The following is a 21,309-nucleotide window of genomic DNA, read 5'->3' on the forward strand; positions in this document are numbered from 1 at the left end:
CTGAATTGGTCTGTAATAAGGCAGGCACTGATAAGGAATAGACAGGTGTGCTATGTACGCTGTGTGTAACGCTGGGTGGCTACGTGGAACCAAGCGACATCTCAAATTATTATCCAGCAGAATTTCTGCACCATGCTAACACCATTTGGAATGCCACCACATAAAATGGCTTCGTACAAAAGGAACCATTGTAATGCCGATTCGAAATCTCAACCCCAAAAAAGGATTATGCAGTGGTACACGGTCTGGTGATTCGTGAAATGCACCGTAATTTTGTTGTGGCTGAAATAATTTCAGAATCCAATCGTGAAGATATTGCCTTCATTCCCAGTAATTAAACTGGCACCATCTGATGTGAATTTAACATTTATTTTCTTTGGGTCTTTCGGTAAAGCCACGTAGATAGAAAAATAAAAATAGCAATATCACGACGTTTTGATCGCAACACAAGCAATCGTCATCAGGTGAAAAACATATAGCGGGAGAGCTAAGGCAGATGTTATAAAGGTTTGAGATGGGTGTAGCCCAAGGGTAAATGGGCGGGGCTAAAGATGAAATTTGCATGTAAATGTAAGATCGGAGAGCTGAGCCATACCCACGACGACGAAGCTTTGGGGATGGCCATTGTATTGTGAGAGATTAGCATGTCAATGTAAGAAATTTGCATGTAAATGTTAAATCGGAGAGAGCTCGGCAAGAGCCACCGCCACATCGAGGAAAACGAGGAACGGTAGCTGTGTTAGTGAATGTAACTCAGAAAGTCGAAAATAACTGCTAACATAGGTAGGTAGTAAGCGAACATCACAGCCAGTTTTGACCTAAACTGGTTCATAATGTCCTTTCAATGATTGCTCAGTTTGTACCCATCTTCTCAGTTGAAATTGTGTCTGTGGTTATATATATGGATGGCTTCATGAACGAAGCTTTGCTGATAGCCAGTGGGTTTGCAGAGTACCTTCGTCTTGGCAAAATCAATATCGTGTGCCCACAGCATTAAAAGAATGATCAGTCACGGCTGAGGTATTCGTCCTACCATGTTTCAGATCTGCCTTATGTTTACGAATCTGGTCCAAGACATGTCGCTTAGTTTCCCCAATGTAAATGCTGCCGCAGACACAGCTTAGTTTGTAGACACGGGGGTATTGCATGTCAGGGATCACATCCTTCACAGATGGGATCAGATCACGGAGTTTATGTACTGTGTTGAATCGAACCTGTGTTTGCTCATGATTTTTGAAATCTTTTTGGTGACCCCTACTATGTATAGCAAGGTGATGGTTTTGATTGGGTCCTCAGATGGTTCTTTCCCAACGGTTGGTATGATAGCTTTACGGATTGTGTAGTCTGAATATCCATTCATCTTGAGGGCTTGGTGTACGTGCTCCAGTTTACTGGCTAGGTGGTGATGGTCTGAAATACATTGAGCTCTTTGACGTAGAGTTTTGATGAGCGAATTCTGGGATGGATGGTGGTGGGAATCAGGTTTTAGGTAGGCATCCATATGGGTGGCTTTCCTGTAGACAGTGTCCCATTGAGCCATCAGGTCTCTTTTAGATTAAAACATCCATGAATGGTAACTTGCCATCCTTTTTCACCTCCATGGTGATTTTGATGGCTAGGTAAATTTTGATTTAAAGCTTTCGTGACTGCAGTAATTCATATTCTTAGTTATTTCGGTAAAGTCACGTTGAAGGGAAACAACAAAATAATAAAATATATATAAAACAATAAAAATTCTCACGACGTTTCGACCATAACACAAACGGTCGTCTTCAGGTGTGTTGGTTTGCATATTTTTATTTATTTATTTATGCAAACCAACACACCTGAAGACGACCGTTTGTGTTATGGTCGAAACGTCGTGAGAATTTTTATTGTTTTATATATATATATTTTATTATTTTGTTGTTTCCCTTCAACGTGACTTTACCGAAAGAACTAAGAATATTGATGGCTGGGTGTATGGAATTGATGTGGTTCAAGAATTGGTCCAGAGCTGGTAGGCCATATGGCCAGATGACGAACGTGTCATCTACGTATCTCTTCCTCTCTTCCACAAGGAAGGACGTAGGGTGGATGCCTGGAAGGCATCTGTCTCAAATGTCTCCATGAAAACATTGGCTATAGCTGGAGATAAGGGAGAACCCATTGGGTTACCTTCAACTTGTTTGTAGAATGTTCCATTCCAGGTGAAGTAAGTGTTGGTGAGGCAGTGTCTAACCAGGGCCGGTAAATCAGCATTCAGTCCTTGTTGGACCAAATCTTCGATGATTGCAATGGTGTCAAGCACAGGAACTTTGGTAAACAAAGATACTACATCAAAACTGGCAAGCAAATCACCTGGAGATAGTGAGATGTCCTTAATTAGAGATACCAAGTGAGCTGAGTTAAGTACAGCTGAGGTGGTCTTACCAGTGAATGGTTGTAAGGTCTCCACCATTGATTCCCCTACCTACAAACTGGCCCGATTTCTGGGACCTTACAACCATTCACTGGTAAGTTGTAGCCAATGCTTTCATGGAGAAAATGGAACCTGTTTTTTCCCATGGACAACTTTATGTTGTTTTGTCAATATGCAAAAATCCAACCAACATCAAAATGCCATTTCAACAAAATTCATCACAAGGAAAGCATTATGGAGACTATCGTCAATTGGTACCAAATGTGATTATATATGAGACATGATAGATTAAATAAATTCAATGCAATCTTGAAATGTTTGCCTTTTTCATTATTTTTTTTATGAACCCATCATATGACAGCCAATTACACTAGTTTAATAAGAATAGAATAACCTATTCTTATTTTTCATACTTTGATACTGGAACGGAAAGGTCCCATGATATATATTTGGAGTTTGCATGTTCTCACCGTGGTCGCGTAGATTTCTCTCCGGATCCTCTGCATTGTATCTCCATATTTAGAATCCACATCACGCGTTTAGAGTATTTGGCTGCTATAAATGTACAAATGATAAGGCCACTGCGTTGAGCTATCATTTGTGGGCAGGTCGCTTCTGAAAAAGAGCTACATAGTTCAGTGGGCCTTGCCTGGTAAAATAAAAATAAATACTGTTTGGGTCTTTCGGTAAAGTCACGTAGATAGAAAAATAATAGATCACGACGTTTCGATCGCAACACAAGCAATCGTCTTCGGGTGAGAGGTTAGTTTAATAGTTTAGTTTAATTTAGTGAAACAACCTCCTATGACCAATGAAGCTAAATCATGGCCCTCAGTTCCCAGCATCTCGTGTGGTGACTGAGCAGGCAGTGATAATAATGACAAGGGTATGAACAAGAGCCGGTGTATCAACTCCTATCTGTGACAACTTCAAAGGTGCACTTTGTTTCTGTCCGGTTGGTGCTTCAGGACCTCGAGGCGTCTGCTCGACAACCGTGATTTTTGTTTCAAAATGTGACACCTTAGCAACGGAAGCCCTCGCGATGATCGTGAGATATTTCCCGCGAACGGCGCGTGAACCGTCTCACCCGCCCACATGAGGAGCACAATGCTGATGATGAACAACTCCCCGGCCACGAGCTCCGGCGTTCTCCTCCTGAGCTCCTTCACGTTCACGTCCCCTTGTGGAAGACGGATGCACAGGCGGGGGGGGGGGGCACGGCACCATGGCGTTAACGAGGAGTGAAGCGTCGTTCCACGTCTGTATGTATGTTGAACTTCTTTCACACCGTACGTAGCCAACCGTGCTAATCGGAGGTGCGGGCGGGGGTTGGGGGGAGACAACAAACTAAACACAAACAGAAAGAAGTTTTAAAGAAAAAAAGTTTGCAGTCTGTGAACTTGTTGTCAAGTTCAAGGTTGGTACGGTTTTACCAGGCAAGAGAGAGAGCTCAAAGGGAGCGGGGGTTGCGTCTCGTTTCGCGAGCGCGACCTGCACCACCGGAATGATGAAAGCCGATGACGCGAATTGAATCGCAACACTAGGAAGCAAAATAGATATAGAAGCAAAGAGAGAGAGAGAGAGAAATCGAAAAAACGCTGCACACACGTAAATAAATAAATATGGGAGATACATACTCTTTGGTTCTATTGGGTAAAGTCACGTAGGTGAAAATAAAATAACAAAAAATCACGACTTTTCGGCCACAACACAAGCGGCCTTGTGTGTTGTGGCCGAAACGTCGTGATTTTTTGTTATTTTATTTTCACCTACGTGACTTTACCCAATATAACCAAAGAGTATGGATCCTAGCAGTCACGAAAGCTTTAAATCTAGAATGGGAGATACAATTAACGTCCCGTAATGCAAGTTGGCCAAGACAAATTACTTTTAAACCATTCACAGTACAATTAAGTTACAGAAACATTGAACAGATTCAGGGTGATCACTCCACCGATATGTAAAAAGAAATGGACATATGTTAAATAGGTAAAAATATACATTGTTGCTCTATTATTTAGTATTATTACATTTTATTTCTCAGACTGACAAACACTTGTGGCAAAACATGCAAACAAGCGAAACCATCTCAACACCTGTTTTATTGCCAGCATGGGGTAAAAAAAAAACCCACCCACGCTCATTTTTCATCATTTATTTTGACACTGCCAAAAAGGTCGTCGCAAGCTTCGCTCAGGGGCACCTCTTGCCGCGCGATCGTCCAAAGTCCTCGCCGCCGCGAGGTCGCGGGCGAACAGAGCGAGTCCCAGCGACGACGAGGTCCCGTCGGCCCCGCTCCTCCTCGCCTCGTCCGCCGCCCCGACGGCGCCGAGGCGGCGGCTGCCGTTGAAGCCCGCGTGGGGCCGCGTCGGCTCGGGCCCCGGCGTGCGGAAGCTCACCGGCTCGCTGGCGGGGCCCGAGCCGGTGCGGGACAGCGCCGAGACGCGCACCGAGTAGTCGCTGTCGGGCTGCAGACCCCACAGGGTGCAGACCCGCTCCGTCGTATTCACCTCCACGATGACGCGCCGCGACTGAGCGTCCCGCCTCTACGGAGGGAGGGAGGGGGGGGTGCACGGTCGAGCAAACGCGATCCGACAGCAGGGGCTGTTAACTACCTCGCCCGGTATGCATCAAATCGGAGATTCGATGCCGATCCTGACGTCTGTATATTTGGAGTCTGCGGGGTCTCTCTCCCCCGGGGTCACGTTGATTTTTCTCCGGGTCATCCGGTTTCCCCCTCCACATTTATAATCAACATCACACGTTTAGGGTAAATTGTCTGGCTATACATTTCCACGTGATAAGCCACTTAGTTGAGCTATCATTTGCGATAGCCATGTCGCTTGTGAAAAAGAGATATATAGCTCAGTGGGCCTACCTGGTAAAATCACATCCACGCCCAGCACGCCAAATAATTTAGGTCAAGTGCCCACTCCGCGGTCCTGTCTGTCGGCGCACTTCAGATATATTCAGTGAAGAATGTAACCCTGACGCGCTTAAAACACTTTCCCAAGTCAATACGTCTCCCTGCTCAGCAGCCACGAGCCAGTGTGGTGGAGATTCCCCATTCCCATGGCCAGTGCCGGATTATCCTAGGAGCAAATGTAGCATAAGTAGCATATACTACAGGCCCGGCACTTTCAAGGGCACCGCGCTAAACGCTTTCAAGCTATCAATTCTGATTCAGTCATTCTGCACTTGCTCTATTACTATAGTACTTCCTTCAACTTTTATGAACGACTGGGTGTTTTAAGGTTAGCATTTTTTCTTATTATCTCGCTGTATCGCAAATGAATAAATACAATTACTTTACAATGCAAGTAAAACATTTTTTATATGTATTTGCGTGGTTTTTTTTATTTAGGGCACCTTTATAGCATATTCTAGAGGCTCCGCACTAGGTTAATCCGGCACTGCCCATGGCGATGTCCAGGGTGTGTGTTTAGAGACCTAAGTCGGTCGTGAGCCCCCTGGTGGCGAGCCTGGGGGATGCGTGGCGGCAGTGTGGACCAGGGCTGCATCGTGATTGGCTTAGTCCAGGGCGTGTGTCGGCAACCAAATCAACGAGGCATTTTTTTCGAATTCGGTAAAATATGAAGAAAAAAACCCCTCAATATTTCAAGGGCCGCAATGCTGTGGTGAATACGAGACGATGGTCCTGAACAATTAACGTCACGGAACTTCGGAGCCGCGGGTTGCCGACCCCAGCCCATGGAAAACGGAACTCCCACGGTGAACTGTAATTCCACGATAAAACTGGACTTTCATGGTCAGGGGTCGACAACAAAAATAACAAGAGACGTTTATTTTTCTAATTTCAAGAGCTGCATTGCAGTCCTTCAAGAGGCACCGCATGCGACTCCTGAACCGCAGGTTGCCGACCCCCTGGGCTTGGAGCAAGAGGGGGGCCCCCCGCTGTAGACTCTGCCCCTCCCGACAGATATCCGGGTGGGCGGCTACGCGCGCCGCTTTCCACTCGAGAGCCACGTGCGGGAGTCGCTAATGCGAGTCGCCTTCACGCAGCAGCTCCAATAGATCTTTTACTTTCGAAGCTACGGAGTGGGAGCCAGGCGTTGCCGCGTGTCTGTGGGCCAGAGTCGTGACCCCCCCCCCCCCCCCCCCCCCCCAGTGTGGTCACGTTGCAAGCCCCCTTTGTTGACGCGTGAATTAAACGGTATCAGCGAAGACTGTCGCAGTCTCCTGGTGCCCTCCGTGTCGAGCGTGGGAGGGGGGCGCACGCGTGGGCAGAAACACGACAAGAGTCACAGAAACACGACAAGAGTCACAGAAACACGACAAGAGTCACAGAAACACGACAAGAGTCACAGAAACACGACAAGAGTCATATAAACACGACACAGAGTCACAGAAACACGACAAGAGTCGCAGAAACACGACAAGAGTCACAGAAACACGACACAGGGTCACAGAAACACGACAAGAGTCACAGAAACACGACACAGAGTCACAGAAACACGACAAGAGTCACAGAAACACGACAAGAGTGGCAGAAACACGACAAGAGTCACAGAAACACGACAAGAGTCACAGAAACACGACAACAGTCACAGAAACACAACAAGAGTCACAGAAACACGACAAGAGTCACAGAAACACGACAAGACTCACAGAAACACGACAAGAGTCACAGAAACACGACAAGAGTCACAGAAACACGATGCAGAGTCACAGAAACACGACAAGAGTCACAGAAACACGACACAGAGTCACAGAAACACGACACAGAGTCACAGAAACACGACAAGAGTCACAGCAACACGACAGAGTCACAGAAACACGACACAGAGTCACAGAAACACGACAGGAGTCACAGCAACACGACAAGAGTCACAGAAACACGACAAGAGTCAAAGAAACACGACACAGAGTCACAGAAACACAACAAGAGTCGCAGAAACACGACAAGAGTCACAGATACACGACAAGAGTCGCAGAAACACGACAAGAGTCATATAAACACGACACAGAGTCACAGAAACACGACAAGAGTCGCAGAAACACGACAAGAGTCACAGAAACACGACAAAGGGTCACAGAAACACGACAAGAGTCACAGAAACACGACACAGAGTCACAGAAACACGACAAGAGTCACAGAAACACGACAAGAGTGGCAGAAACACGACAAGAGTCACAGAAACACGACAAGAGTCACAGAAACACGACAAGACTCACAGAAACACGACAAGAGTCACAGAAACACGACAAGAGTCACAGAAACACGATGCAGAGTCACAGAAACACGACAAGAGTCACAGAAACACGACACAGAGTCACAGAAACACGACACAGAGTCACAGAAACACGACAAGAGTCACAGCAACACGACAGAGTCACAGAAACACGACACAGAGTCACAGAAACACGACAGGAGTCACAGAAACACGACAAGACTCACAGAAACACGACAAGAGTCACAGAAACACGACAAGAGTCACAGAAACACGATGCAGAGTCACAGAAACACGACAAGAGTCACAGAAACACGACACAGAGTCACAGAAACACGACACAGAGTCACAGAAACACGACAAGAGTCACAGCAACACGACAGAGTCACAGAAACACGACACAGAGTCACAGAAACACGACAGGAGTCACAGCAACACGACAAGAGTCACAGAAACACGACAAGAGTCAAAGAAACACGACACAGAGTCACAGAAACACAACAAGAGTCGCAGAAACACGACAAGAGTCACAGATACACGACAAGAGTCGCAGAAACACGACAAGAGTCATATAAACACGACACAGAGTCACAGAAACACGACAAGAGTCGCAGAAACACGACAAGAGTCACAGAAACACGACAAAGGGTCACAGAAACACGACAAGAGTCACAGAAACACGACACAGAGTCACAGAAACACGACAAGAGTCACAGAAACACGACAAGAGTGGCAGAAACACGACAAGAGTCACAGAAACACGACAAGAGTCACAGAAACACGACAACAGTCACAGAAACACAACAAGAGTCACAGAAACACGGCAAGAGTCACAGAAACACGACAAGACTCACAGAAACACGACAAGAGTCACAGAAACACGACAAGAGTCACAGAAACACGATGCAGAGTCACAGAAACACGACAAGAGTCACAGCAACACGACAGAGTCACAGAAACACGACACAGAGTCACAGAAACACGACACAGAGTCACAGAAACACGACAAGAGTCACAGCAACACGACAGAGTCACAGAAACACGACACAGAGTCACAGAAACACGACAGGAGTCACAGCAACACGACAAGAGTCACAGAAACACGACAAGAGTCAAAGAAACACGACACAGAGTCACAGAAACACAACAAGAGTCGCAGAAACACGACAAGAGTCACAGATACACGACAAGAGTCGCAGAAACACGACAAGAGTCACAGAAACACGACAAGAGTCGCAGAAACACGACAAGAGTCACAGAAACACGACAAGAGTCACATAAACACGACAAGAGTCACAGCAACACGACAAGAGTCACAGAAACACGACAAGAGTCGCAGAAACACAAGAGTCAAAGAAACACGACACAGAGTCACAGAAACACAACAAGAGTCACAGAAACACGACACAGAGTCACAGAAACACGACAAGAGTCACAGAAACACGACAAGAGTCACAGAAACACGACAAGAGACACAGAAACACGACAAGAGTGACAGAAACACGACAAGAGTCACAGAAACACGACAAGAGTCACAGAAACACAACAAGAGTCACAGAAACACAACAAGAGTCACAGAAACACGACAAGAGTCACAGAAACACGACAAGAGTCACAGAAACACGACAAGAGTCACAGAAACACGACAAGAGTCACAGAAACACGACAAGAGTCACAGAAACACGACACAGAAACACGACAAGAGTCGCAGCAACACGACAAGAGTCACAGAAACACGACACAGAGTCGCAGAAACACGACAAGAGTCGCAGCAACACGACAAGAGTCACAGAAACACGACAAGAGTCGCAGAAACACAAGAGTCAAAGAAACACGACACAGAGTCACAGAAACACAACAAGAGTCACAGAAACACGACACAGAGTCACAGAAACACGACAAGAGTCACAGAAACACGACAAGAGTCACAGAAACACGACAAGAGACACAGAAACACGACAAGAGTGACAGAAACACGACAAGAGTCACAGAAACACGACAAGAGTCACAGAAACACGACAAGAGTCACAGAAACACAACAAGAGTCACAGAAACACGACAAGAGTCACAGAAACACGACAAGAGTCACAGAAACACGACAAGAGTCACAGAAACACGACAAGAGTCACAGAAACACGACAAGAGTCACAGAAACACGACACAGAAACACGACAAGAGTCGCAGCAACACGACAAGAGTCACAGAAACACGACACAGAGTCGCAGAAACACGACAAGAGTCGCAGCAACACGACAAGAGTCACAGAAACACGACAAGAGTCGCAGAAACACGACAAGAGTCGCAGAAACACGACACAGAGTCACAGAAACACGACAAGAGTCGCAGAAACACAACAAGAGTCGCAGAAACACGACAAGAGTCACAGAAACACGACAAGAGTCACAGAAACACGACAAGAGTCACAGAAACACGACAAGAGTCACAGAAACACGACAAGAGTCACAGAAACACGATGCAGAGTCACAGAAACACGACAAGAGTCACAGAAACACGACACAGAGTCACAGAAACACGACAAGAGTCACAGAAACACGACAAGAGTCACAGAAACACGACAAGAGTCACAGAAACACGATAAGAGTCACAGAAACACGACAAGAGTCACAGAAACACGACGTAGAGTCACAGAAACACGACAAGAGTCACAGAAACACGACACAGAGTCACAGAAACACGACAAGAGTCACAGAAACACGACGTAGAGTCACAGAAACACGACAAGAGTCAAAGAAACACGACACAGAGTCACAGAAACACGACAAGAGTCAAAGAAACACGACACAGAGTCACAGAAACACGACAAGAGTCGCAGAAACACGACAAGAGTCACAGAAACACGACAAGAGTCACAAAAACACGACAAGAGTCACAGAAACAGGACAAGAGTCATAGAAACACGACAAGAGTCACAGAAACACGATGCAGAGTCACAGAAACACGACAAGAGTCACAGAAACACGACAAGAGTCACAGAAACACGACAAGAGTCACAGAAACACGACAAGAGTCACAGAAACACGACGTAGAGTCACAGAAACACGACAAGAGTCACAGAAACACAACACAGAGTCACAGAAACACGACAAGAGTCACAGAAACACGACAAGAGTCACAGAAACACGACACAGAGTCACAGAAACACGACAAGAGTCACAGAAACACGACAAGAGTCACAGAAACACGATGCAGAGTCACAGAAACACGACAAGAGTCACAGAAACACGACAAGAGTCACAGAAACACGACAAGAGTCACAGAAACACGACAAGAGTCACAGAAACACGACAAGAGTCACAGAAACACGACAAGCGTCACAGAAACACGACAAGAGTCACAGAAACACGACAAGTGTGACAGAAACACGACAAGAGTCACAGAAACACGACAAGAGTCACAGAAACACGACAAGAGTCACAGAAACACGACACAGAGTCACAGAAACACAACAAGAGTCGCAGAAACACGACAAGAGTCACAGATACACGACAAGAGTCGCAGAAACACGACAAGAGTCATATAAACACGACACAGAGTCACAGAAACACGACAAGAGTCACAGAAACACGACACAGAGTCACAGAAACACGACAAGAGTCACAGAAACACGACAAGAGTGGCAGAAACACGACAAGAGTCACAGAAACACGACAAGAGTCACAGAAACACGACAACAGTCACAGAAACACAACAAGAGTCACAGAAACACGACAAGAGTCACAGAAACACGACAAGACTCACAGAAACACGACAAGAGTCACAGAAACACGACAAGAGTCACAGAAACACGACAAGACTCACAGAAACACGACAAGAGTCACAGAAACACGACAAGAGTCACAGAAACACGATGCAGAGTCACAGAAACACGACAAGAGTCACAGAAACACGACACAGAGTCACAGAAACACGACACAGAGTCACAGAAACACGACAAGAGTCACAGCAACACGACAGAGTCACAGAAACACGACACAGAGTCACAGAAACACGACAGGAGTCACAGAAACACGACAAGACTCACAGAAACACGACAAGAGTCACAGAAACACGACAAGAGTCACAGAAACACGATGCAGAGTCACAGAAACACGACAAGAGTCACAGAAACACGACACAGAGTCACAGAAACACGACACAGAGTCACAGAAACACGACAAGAGTCACAGCAACACGACAGAGTCACAGAAACACGACACAGAGTCACAGAAACACGACAGGAGTCACAGCAACACGACAAGAGTCACAGAAACACGACAAGAGTCAAAGAAACACGACACAGAGTCACAGAAACACAACAAGAGTCGCAGAAACACGACAAGAGTCACAGATACACGACAAGAGTCGCAGAAACACGACAAGAGTCATATAAACACGACACAGAGTCACAGAAACACGACAAGAGTCGCAGAAACACGACAAGAGTCACAGAAACACGACAAAGGGTCACAGAAACACGACAAGAGTCACAGAAACACGACACAGAGTCACAGAAACACGACAAGAGTCACAGAAACACGACAAGAGTGGCAGAAACACGACAAGAGTCACAGAAACACGACAAGAGTCACAGAAACACGACAACAGTCACAGAAACACAACAAGAGTCACAGAAACACGACAAGAGTCACAGAAACACGACAAGACTCACAGAAACACGACAAGAGTCACAGAAACACGACAAGAGTCACAGAAACACGATGCAGAGTCACAGAAACACGACAAGAGTCACAGCAACACGACAGAGTCACAGAAACACGACACAGAGTCACAGAAACACGACACAGAGTCACAGAAACACGACAAGAGTCACAGCAACACGACAGAGTCACAGAAACACGACACAGAGTCACAGAAACACGACAGGAGTCACAGCAACACGACAAGAGTCACAGAAACACGACAAGAGTCAAAGAAACACGACACAGAGTCACAGAAACACAACAAGAGTCGCAGAAACACGACAAGAGTCACAGATACACGACAAGAGTCGCAGAAACACGACAAGAGTCACAGAAACACGACAAGAGTCGCAGAAACACGACAAGAGTCACAGAAACACGACAAGAGTCACATAAACACGACAAGAGTCACAGCAACACGACAAGAGTCACAGAAACACGACAAGAGTCGCAGAAACACAAGAGTCAAAGAAACACGACACAGAGTCACAGAAACACAACAAGAGTCACAGAAACACGACACAGAGTCACAGAAACACGACAAGAGTCACAGAAACACGACAAGAGTCACAGAAACACGACAAGAGACACAGAAACACGACAAGAGTGACAGAAACACGACAAGAGTCACAGAAACACGACAAGAGTCACAGAAACACAACAAGAGTCACAGAAACACAACAAGAGTCACAGAAACACGACAAGAGTCACAGAAACACGACAAGAGTCACAGAAACACGACAAGAGTCACAGAAACACGACAAGAGTCACAGAAACACGACAAGAGTCACAGAAACACGACACAGAAACACGACAAGAGTCGCAGCAACACGACAAGAGTCACAGAAACACGACACAGAGTCGCAGAAACACGACAAGAGTCGCAGCAACACGACAAGAGTCACAGAAACACGACAAGAGTCGCAGAAACACAAGAGTCAAAGAAACACGACACAGAGTCACAGAAACACAACAAGAGTCACAGAAACACGACACAGAGTCACAGAAACACGACAAGAGTCACAGAAACACGACAAGAGTCACAGAAACACGACAAGAGACACAGAAACACGACAAGAGTGACAGAAACACGACAAGAGTCACAGAAACACGACAAGAGTCACAGAAACACGACAAGAGTCACAGAAACACAACAAGAGTCACAGAAACACGACAAGAGTCACAGAAACACGACAAGAGTCACAGAAACACGACAAGAGTCACAGAAACACGACAAGAGTCACAGAAACACGACAAGAGTCACAGAAACACGACACAGAAACACGACAAGAGTCGCAGCAACACGACAAGAGTCACAGAAACACGACACAGAGTCGCAGAAACACGACAAGAGTCGCAGCAACACGACAAGAGTCACAGAAACACGACAAGAGTCGCAGAAACACGACAAGAGTCGCAGAAACACGACACAGAGTCACAGAAACACGACAAGAGTCGCAGAAACACAACAAGAGTCGCAGAAACACGACAAGAGTCACAGAAACACGACAAGAGTCACAGAAACACGACAAGAGTCACAGAAACACGACAAGAGTCACAGAAACACGACAAGAGTCACAGAAACACGATGCAGAGTCACAGAAACACGACAAGAGTCACAGAAACACGACACAGAGTCACAGAAACACGACAAGAGTCACAGAAACACGACAAGAGTCACAGAAACACGACAAGAGTCACAGAAACACGATAAGAGTCACAGAAACACGACAAGAGTCACAGAAACACGACGTAGAGTCACAGAAACACGACAAGAGTCACAGAAACACGACACAGAGTCACAGAAACACGACAAGAGTCACAGAAACACGACGTAGAGTCACAGAAACACGACAAGAGTCAAAGAAACACGACACAGAGTCACAGAAACACGACAAGAGTCAAAGAAACACGACACAGAGTCACAGAAACACGACAAGAGTCGCAGAAACACGACAAGAGTCACAGAAACACGACAAGAGTCACAAAAACACGACAAGAGTCACAGAAACAGGACAAGAGTCATAGAAACACGACAAGAGTCACAGAAACACGATGCAGAGTCACAGAAACACGACAAGAGTCACAGAAACACGACAAGAGTCACAGAAACACGACAAGAGTCACAGAAACACGACAAGAGTCACAGAAACACGACGTAGAGTCACAGAAACACGACAAGAGTCACAGAAACACAACACAGAGTCACAGAAACACGACAAGAGTCACAGAAACACGACAAGAGTCACAGAAACACGACACAGAGTCACAGAAACACGACAAGAGTCACAGAAACACGACAAGAGTCACAGAAACACGATGCAGAGTCACAGAAACACGACAAGAGTCACAGAAACACGACAAGAGTCACAGAAACACGACAAGAGTCACAGAAACACGACAAGAGTCACAGAAACACGACAAGAGTCACAGAAACACGACAAGCGTCACAGAAACACGACAAGAGTCACAGAAACACGACAAGTGTGACAGAAACACGACAAGAGTCACAGAAACACGACAAGAGTCACAGAAACACGACAAGAGTCACAGAAACACGACACAGAGTCACAGAAACACAACAAGAGTCGCAGAAACACGACAAGAGTCACAGATACACGACAAGAGTCGCAGAAACACGACAAGAGTCATATAAACACGACACAGAGTCACAGAAACACGACAAGAGTCGCAGAAACACGACAAGAGTCACAGAAACACGACACAGGGTCACAGAAACACGACAAGAGTCACAGAAACACGACACAGAGTCACAGAAACACGACAAGAGTCACAGAAACACGACAAGAGTGGCAGAAACACGACAAGAGTCACAGAAACACGACAAGAGTCACAGAAACACGACAACAGTCACAGAAACACAACAAGAGTCACAGAAACACGACAAGAGTCACAGAAACACGACAAGACTCACAGAAACACGACAAGAGTCACAGAAACACGACAAGAGTCACAGAAACACGATGCAGAGTCACAGAAACACGACAAGAGTCACAGAAACACGACACAGAGTCACAGAAACACGACACAGAGTCACAGAAACACGACAAGAGTCACAGCAACACGACAGAGTCACAGAAACACGACACAGAGTCACAGAAACACGACAGGAGTCACAGCAACACGACAAGAGTCACAGAAACACGACAAGAGTCAAAGAAACACGACACAGAGTCACAGAAACACAACAAGAGTCGCAGAAACACGACAAGAGTCACAGATACACGACAAGAGTCGCAGAAACACGACAAGAGTCACAGAAACACGACAAGAGTCGCAGAAACACGACAAGAGTCACAGAAACACGACAAGAGTCACATAAACACGACAAGAGTCACAGCAACACGACAAGAGTCACAGAAACACGACAAGAGTCGCAGAAACACAAGAGTCAAAGAAACACGACACAGAGTCACAGAAACACAACAAGAGTCACAGAAACACGACACAGAGTCACAGAAACACGACAAGAGTCACAGAAACACGACAAGAGTCACAGAAACACGACAAGAGACACAGAAACACGACAAGAGTGACAGAAACACGACAAGAGTCACAGAAACACGACAAGAGTCACAGAAACACAACAAGAGTCACAGAAACACAACAAGAGTCACAGAAACACGACAAGAGTCACAGAAACACGACAAGAGTCACAGAAACACGACAAGAGTCACAGAAACACGACAAGAGTCACAGAAACACGACAAGAGTCACAGAAACACGACACAGAAACACGACAAGAGTCGCAGCAACACGACAAGAGTCACAGAAACACGACACAGAGTCGCAGAAACACGACAAGAGTCGCAGCAACACGACAAGAGTCACAGAAACACGACAAGAGTCGCAGAAACACAAGAGTCAAAGAAACACGACACAGAGTCACAGAAACACAACAAGAGTCACAGAAACACGACACAGAGTCACAGAAACACGACAAGAGTCACAGAAACACGACAAGAGTCACAGAAACACGACAAGAGACACAGAAACACGACAAGAGTGACAGAAACACGACAAGAGTCACAGAAACACGACAAGAGTCACAGAAACACGACAAGAGTCACAGAAACACAACAAGAGTCACAGAAACACGACAAGAGTCACAGAAACACGACAAGAGTCACAGAAACACGACAAGAGTCACAGAAACACGACAAGAGTCACAGAAACACGACACAGAAACACGACAAGAGTCGCAGCAACACGACAAGAGTCACAGAAACACGACACAGAGTCGCAGAAACACGACAAGAGTCGCAGCAACACGACAAGAGTCACAGAAACACGACAAGAGTCGCAGAAACACGACAAGAGTCGCAGAAACACGACACAGAGTCACAGAAACACGAAAAGAGTCGCAGAAACACAACAAGAGTCGCAGAAACACGACAAGAGTCACAGAAACACGACAAGAGTCACAGAAACACGACAAGAGTCACAGAAACACGACAAGAGTCACAGAAACACGACAAGAGTCACAGAAACACGATGCAGAGTCACAGAAACACGACAAGAGTCACAGAAACACGACACAGAGTCACAGAAACACGACAAGAGTCACAGAAACACGACAAGAGTCACAGAAACACGACAAGAGTCACAGAAACACGATGAGAGTCACAGAAACACGACAAGAGTCACAGAAACACGACGTAGAGTCACAGAAACACGACAAGAGTCACAGAAACACGACACAGAGTCACAGAAACACGACAAGAGTCACAGAAACACGACGTAGAGTCACAGAAACACGACAAGAGTCAAAGAAACACGACACAGAGTCACAGAAACACGACAAGAGTCAAAGAAACACGACACAGAGTCACAGAAACACGACAAGAGTCGCAGAAACACGACAAGAGTCACAGAAACACGACAAGAGTCACAAAAACACGACAAGAGTCACAGAAACAGGACAAGAGTCATAGAAACACGACAAGAGTCACAGAAACACGATGCAGAGTCACAGAAACACGACAAGAGTCACAGAAACACGACAAGAGTCACAGAAACACGACAAGAGTCACAGAAACACGACAAGAGTCACAGAAACACGACGTAGAGTCACAGAAACACGACAAGAGTCACAGAACAGAAACACGACGTAGAGTCACAGAAACACGACAAGAGTCACAGAAACACAACACAGAGTCACAGAAACACGACAAGAGTCACAGAAACACGACAAGAGTCACAGAAACACGACACAGAGTCACAGAAACACGACAAGAGTCACAGAAACACGACAAGAGTCACAGAAACACGATGCAGAGTCACAGAAACACGACAAGAGTCACAGAAACACGACAAGAGTCACAGAAACACGACAAGAGTCACAGAAACACGACAAGAGTCACAGAAACACGACAAGAGTCACAGAAACACGACAAGCGTCACAGAAACACGACAAGAGTCACAGAAACACGACAAGTGTGACAGAAACACGACAAGAGTCACAGAAACACGACAAGAGTCACAGAAACACGACAAGAGTCACAGAAACACGACACAGAGTCACAGAAACACGACAAGAGTCACAGAAACACGACAAGAGTCACAGAAACACGATGCAGAGTCACAGAAACACGACAAGAGTCACGGAAACACGACGTAGAGTCACAGAGACACGACAAGAGTCACAGAAACACGACTAGAGTCACAGAAACACGACAAGAGTCACAGAAACACGACAAGAGTCACAGAAACACGACACAGAGTCACAGAAACACGACAAGAGTCACAGAAACACGACAAGAGTCACAGAAACACGATGCAGAGTCACAGAAACACGACAAGAGTCACAGAAACACGACAAGAGTCACAGAAACACGACACAGAGTCACAGAAACACGACAAGAGTCACAGAAACACGACACAGAGTCACAGCAACACGACAAGAGTCACAGAAACACGACACAGAGTCACAGAAACACGACAAGAGTCACAGAAACACGACAAGAGTCACAGAAACACGACACAGGGTCACAGAAACACGACAAGAGTCACAGAAACACGACACAGAGTCACAGAAACACGACAAGAGTCACAGAAACACGACAAGAGTGGCAGAAACACGACAAGAGTCACAGAAACACGACAAGAGTCACAGAAACACGACAACAGTCACAGAAACACGACAAGAGTCACAGAAACACGACAAGAGTCACAGAAACACGACAAGACTCACAGAAACACGACAAGAGTCACAGAAACACGACAAGAGTCACAGAAACACGATGCAGAGTCACAGAAACACGACAAGAGTCACAGAAACACGACACAGAGTCACAGAAACACGACACAGAGTCACAGAAACACGACAAGAGTCACAGCAACACGACAGAGTCACAGAAACACGACACAGAGTCACAGAAACACGACAAGAGTCACAGCAACACGACAAGAGTCACAGAAACACGACAAGAGTCAAAGAAACACGACACAGAGTCACAGAAACACAACAAGAGTCGCAGAAACACGACAAGAGTCACAGATACACGACAAGAGTCGCAGAAACACGACAAGAGTCACAGAAACACGACAAGAGTCGCAGAAACACGACAAGAGTCACAGAAACACGACAAGAGTCACATAAACACGACAAGAGTCACAGCAACACGACAAGAGTCACAGAAACACGACGTAGAGTCACAGAAACACGACAAGAGTCACAGAAACACGACACAGAGTCACAGAAACACGACAAGAGTCACAGAAACACGACAAGAGTCACAGAAACACGACAAGAGTCACAGCAACACGACAAGAGTCAAAGAAACACGACAAGAGTCGCAGAAACACGACAAGAGTCACAGAAACACGACAAGAGTCACAGAAACACAAGAGTCAAAGAAACACGACACAGAGTCACAGAAACACAACAAGAGTCACAGAAACACGACAGAGTCACAGAAACACGACAAGAGTCACAGAAACACGACAAGAGTCACAGAAACACGACAAGAGACACAGAAACACGACAAGAGTGACAGAAACACGACAAGAGTCACAGAAACACGACAAGAGTCACAGAAACACGACAAGAGTCACAGAAACACAACAAGAGTCACAGAAACACGACAAGAGTCACAGAAACACGACAAGAGTCACAGAAACACGACAAGAGTCACAGAAACACGACACAGAAACACGACAAGAGTCGCAGCAACACGACAAGAGTCACAGAAACACGACACAGAGTCGCAGAAACACGACAAGAGTCGCAGCAACACGACAAGAGTCACAGAAACACGACAAGAGTCGCAGAAACACGACAAGAGTCGCAGAAACACGACACAGAGTCACAGAAACACGACAAGAGTCGCAGAAACACAACAAGAGTCGCAGAAACACGACAAGAGTCACAGAAACACGACAAGAGTCACAGAAACACGACAAGAGTCACAGAAACACGACAAGAGTCACAGAAACACGACAAGAGTCACAGAAACACGATGCAGAGTCACAGAAACACGACAAGAGTCACAGAAACACGACACAGAGTCACAGAAACACGACAAGAGTCACAGAAACACGACAAGAGTCACAGAAACACGACAAGAGTCACAGAAACACGATAAGAGTCACAGAAACACGACAAGAGTCACAGAAACACGACGTAGAGTCACAGAAACACGACAAGAGTCACAGAAACACGACACAGAGTCACAGAAACACGACAAGAGTCACAGAAACACGACAAGAGTCACAGAAACACGACGTAGAGTCACAGAAACACGACAAGAGTCAAAGAAACACGACACAGAGTCACAGAAACACGACAAGAGTCAAAGAAACACGACACAGAGTCACAGAAACACGACAAGAGTCGCAGAAACACGACAAGAGTCACAGAAACACGACAAGAGTCACAGAAACACGACAAGAGTCACAGAAACACGACAAGAGTCACAGAAACACGACAAGAGTCACAGAAACACGACAAGAGTCACAGAAACACGATGCAGAGTCACAGAAACACGACAAGAGTCACAGAAACACGACAAGAGTCACAGAAACACGACAAGAGTCACAGAAACACGACAAGAGTCACAGAAACACGACAAGACTCACAGAAACACGACAAGAGTCACAGAAACACGACGTAGAGTCACAGAAACACGACAAGAGTCACAGAAACACGACACAGAGTCACAGAAACACGACAAGAGTCACAGAAACACGACAAGAGTCACAGAAACACGACAAGAGTCACAGAAACACGACAAGAGTCACAGAAACACGACAAGAGTCACAGAAACACGACAAGAGTCACAGAAACACGACAAGAGTCACAGAAACACGACAAGCGTCACAGAAACACGACAAGAGTCACAGAAATACGACAAGAGTGACAGAAACACGACAAGAGTCACAGAAACACGACAAGAGTCACAGAAACACGACACAGAGTCACAGAAACATGACAAGAGTCACAGAAACACGACAAGAGTCACAGAAACACGATGCAGAGTCACAGAAACACGACAAGAGTCACAGAAACACGACGTAGAGTCACAGAGACACGACAAGAGTCACAGAAACACGACAAGAATCACAGAAACACGACAAGAGTCACAGAAACACGACAAGAGTCACAGAAACACGACAAGAGTCACAGAAACACGACACAGAGTCACAGAAACACGACAAGAGTCACAGAAACACGACAAGAGTCACAGAAACACGATGCAGAGTCACAGAAACACGACAAGAGTCACAGAAACACGACAAGAGTCACAGAAACACGACAAGAGTCACAGAAACACGACAAGAGTCACAGAAACACGACAAGAGTCACAGAAACACGACAAGAGTCACAGAAACACGACACAGAAACACGACAACAGTCACAGAAACACGAAGTAGAGTCACAGAAACACGACAAGAGTCACAGAAACACGACAAGAGTCACAGAAACACGACAAGAGTCACAGAAACACGACAAGAGTCACAGAAACACGACAAGAGTCACAGAGACACGACAAGA

At 46.0% G+C, this 21,309-nt stretch overlaps 1 protein-coding gene across 1 annotated transcript in view; it reads right to left on the reverse strand.

Moving 5' to 3' along the window:
• LOC142931111 (fibronectin type III domain-containing protein 4-like) overlaps positions 1-21,309 on the reverse strand; it is a 61,331-nt gene that overhangs the window by 8,625 nt on the left and 31,397 nt on the right. The window contains exons 3-4 of the mRNA XM_076074573.1: positions 4,605-4,947; positions 3,489-3,581 (exon numbers count right to left, since the gene is read on the reverse strand). Of these exons, the coding sequence (XP_075930688.1) occupies positions 3,489-3,581; positions 4,605-4,947 (436 nt within the window). The remainder of the gene's footprint in view (positions 1-3,488; positions 3,582-4,604; positions 4,948-21,309) is intronic.

This window comes from Petromyzon marinus, chromosome 49 (genome assembly GCF_048934315.1).
Source record: "Petromyzon marinus isolate PM22_M1 ecotype Great Lakes invasive population chromosome 49, UKy_Petmar_22M1.pri1.0, whole genome shotgun sequence".
Taxonomy (NCBI): domain Eukaryota; kingdom Metazoa; phylum Chordata; class Hyperoartia; order Petromyzontiformes; family Petromyzontidae; genus Petromyzon; species Petromyzon marinus.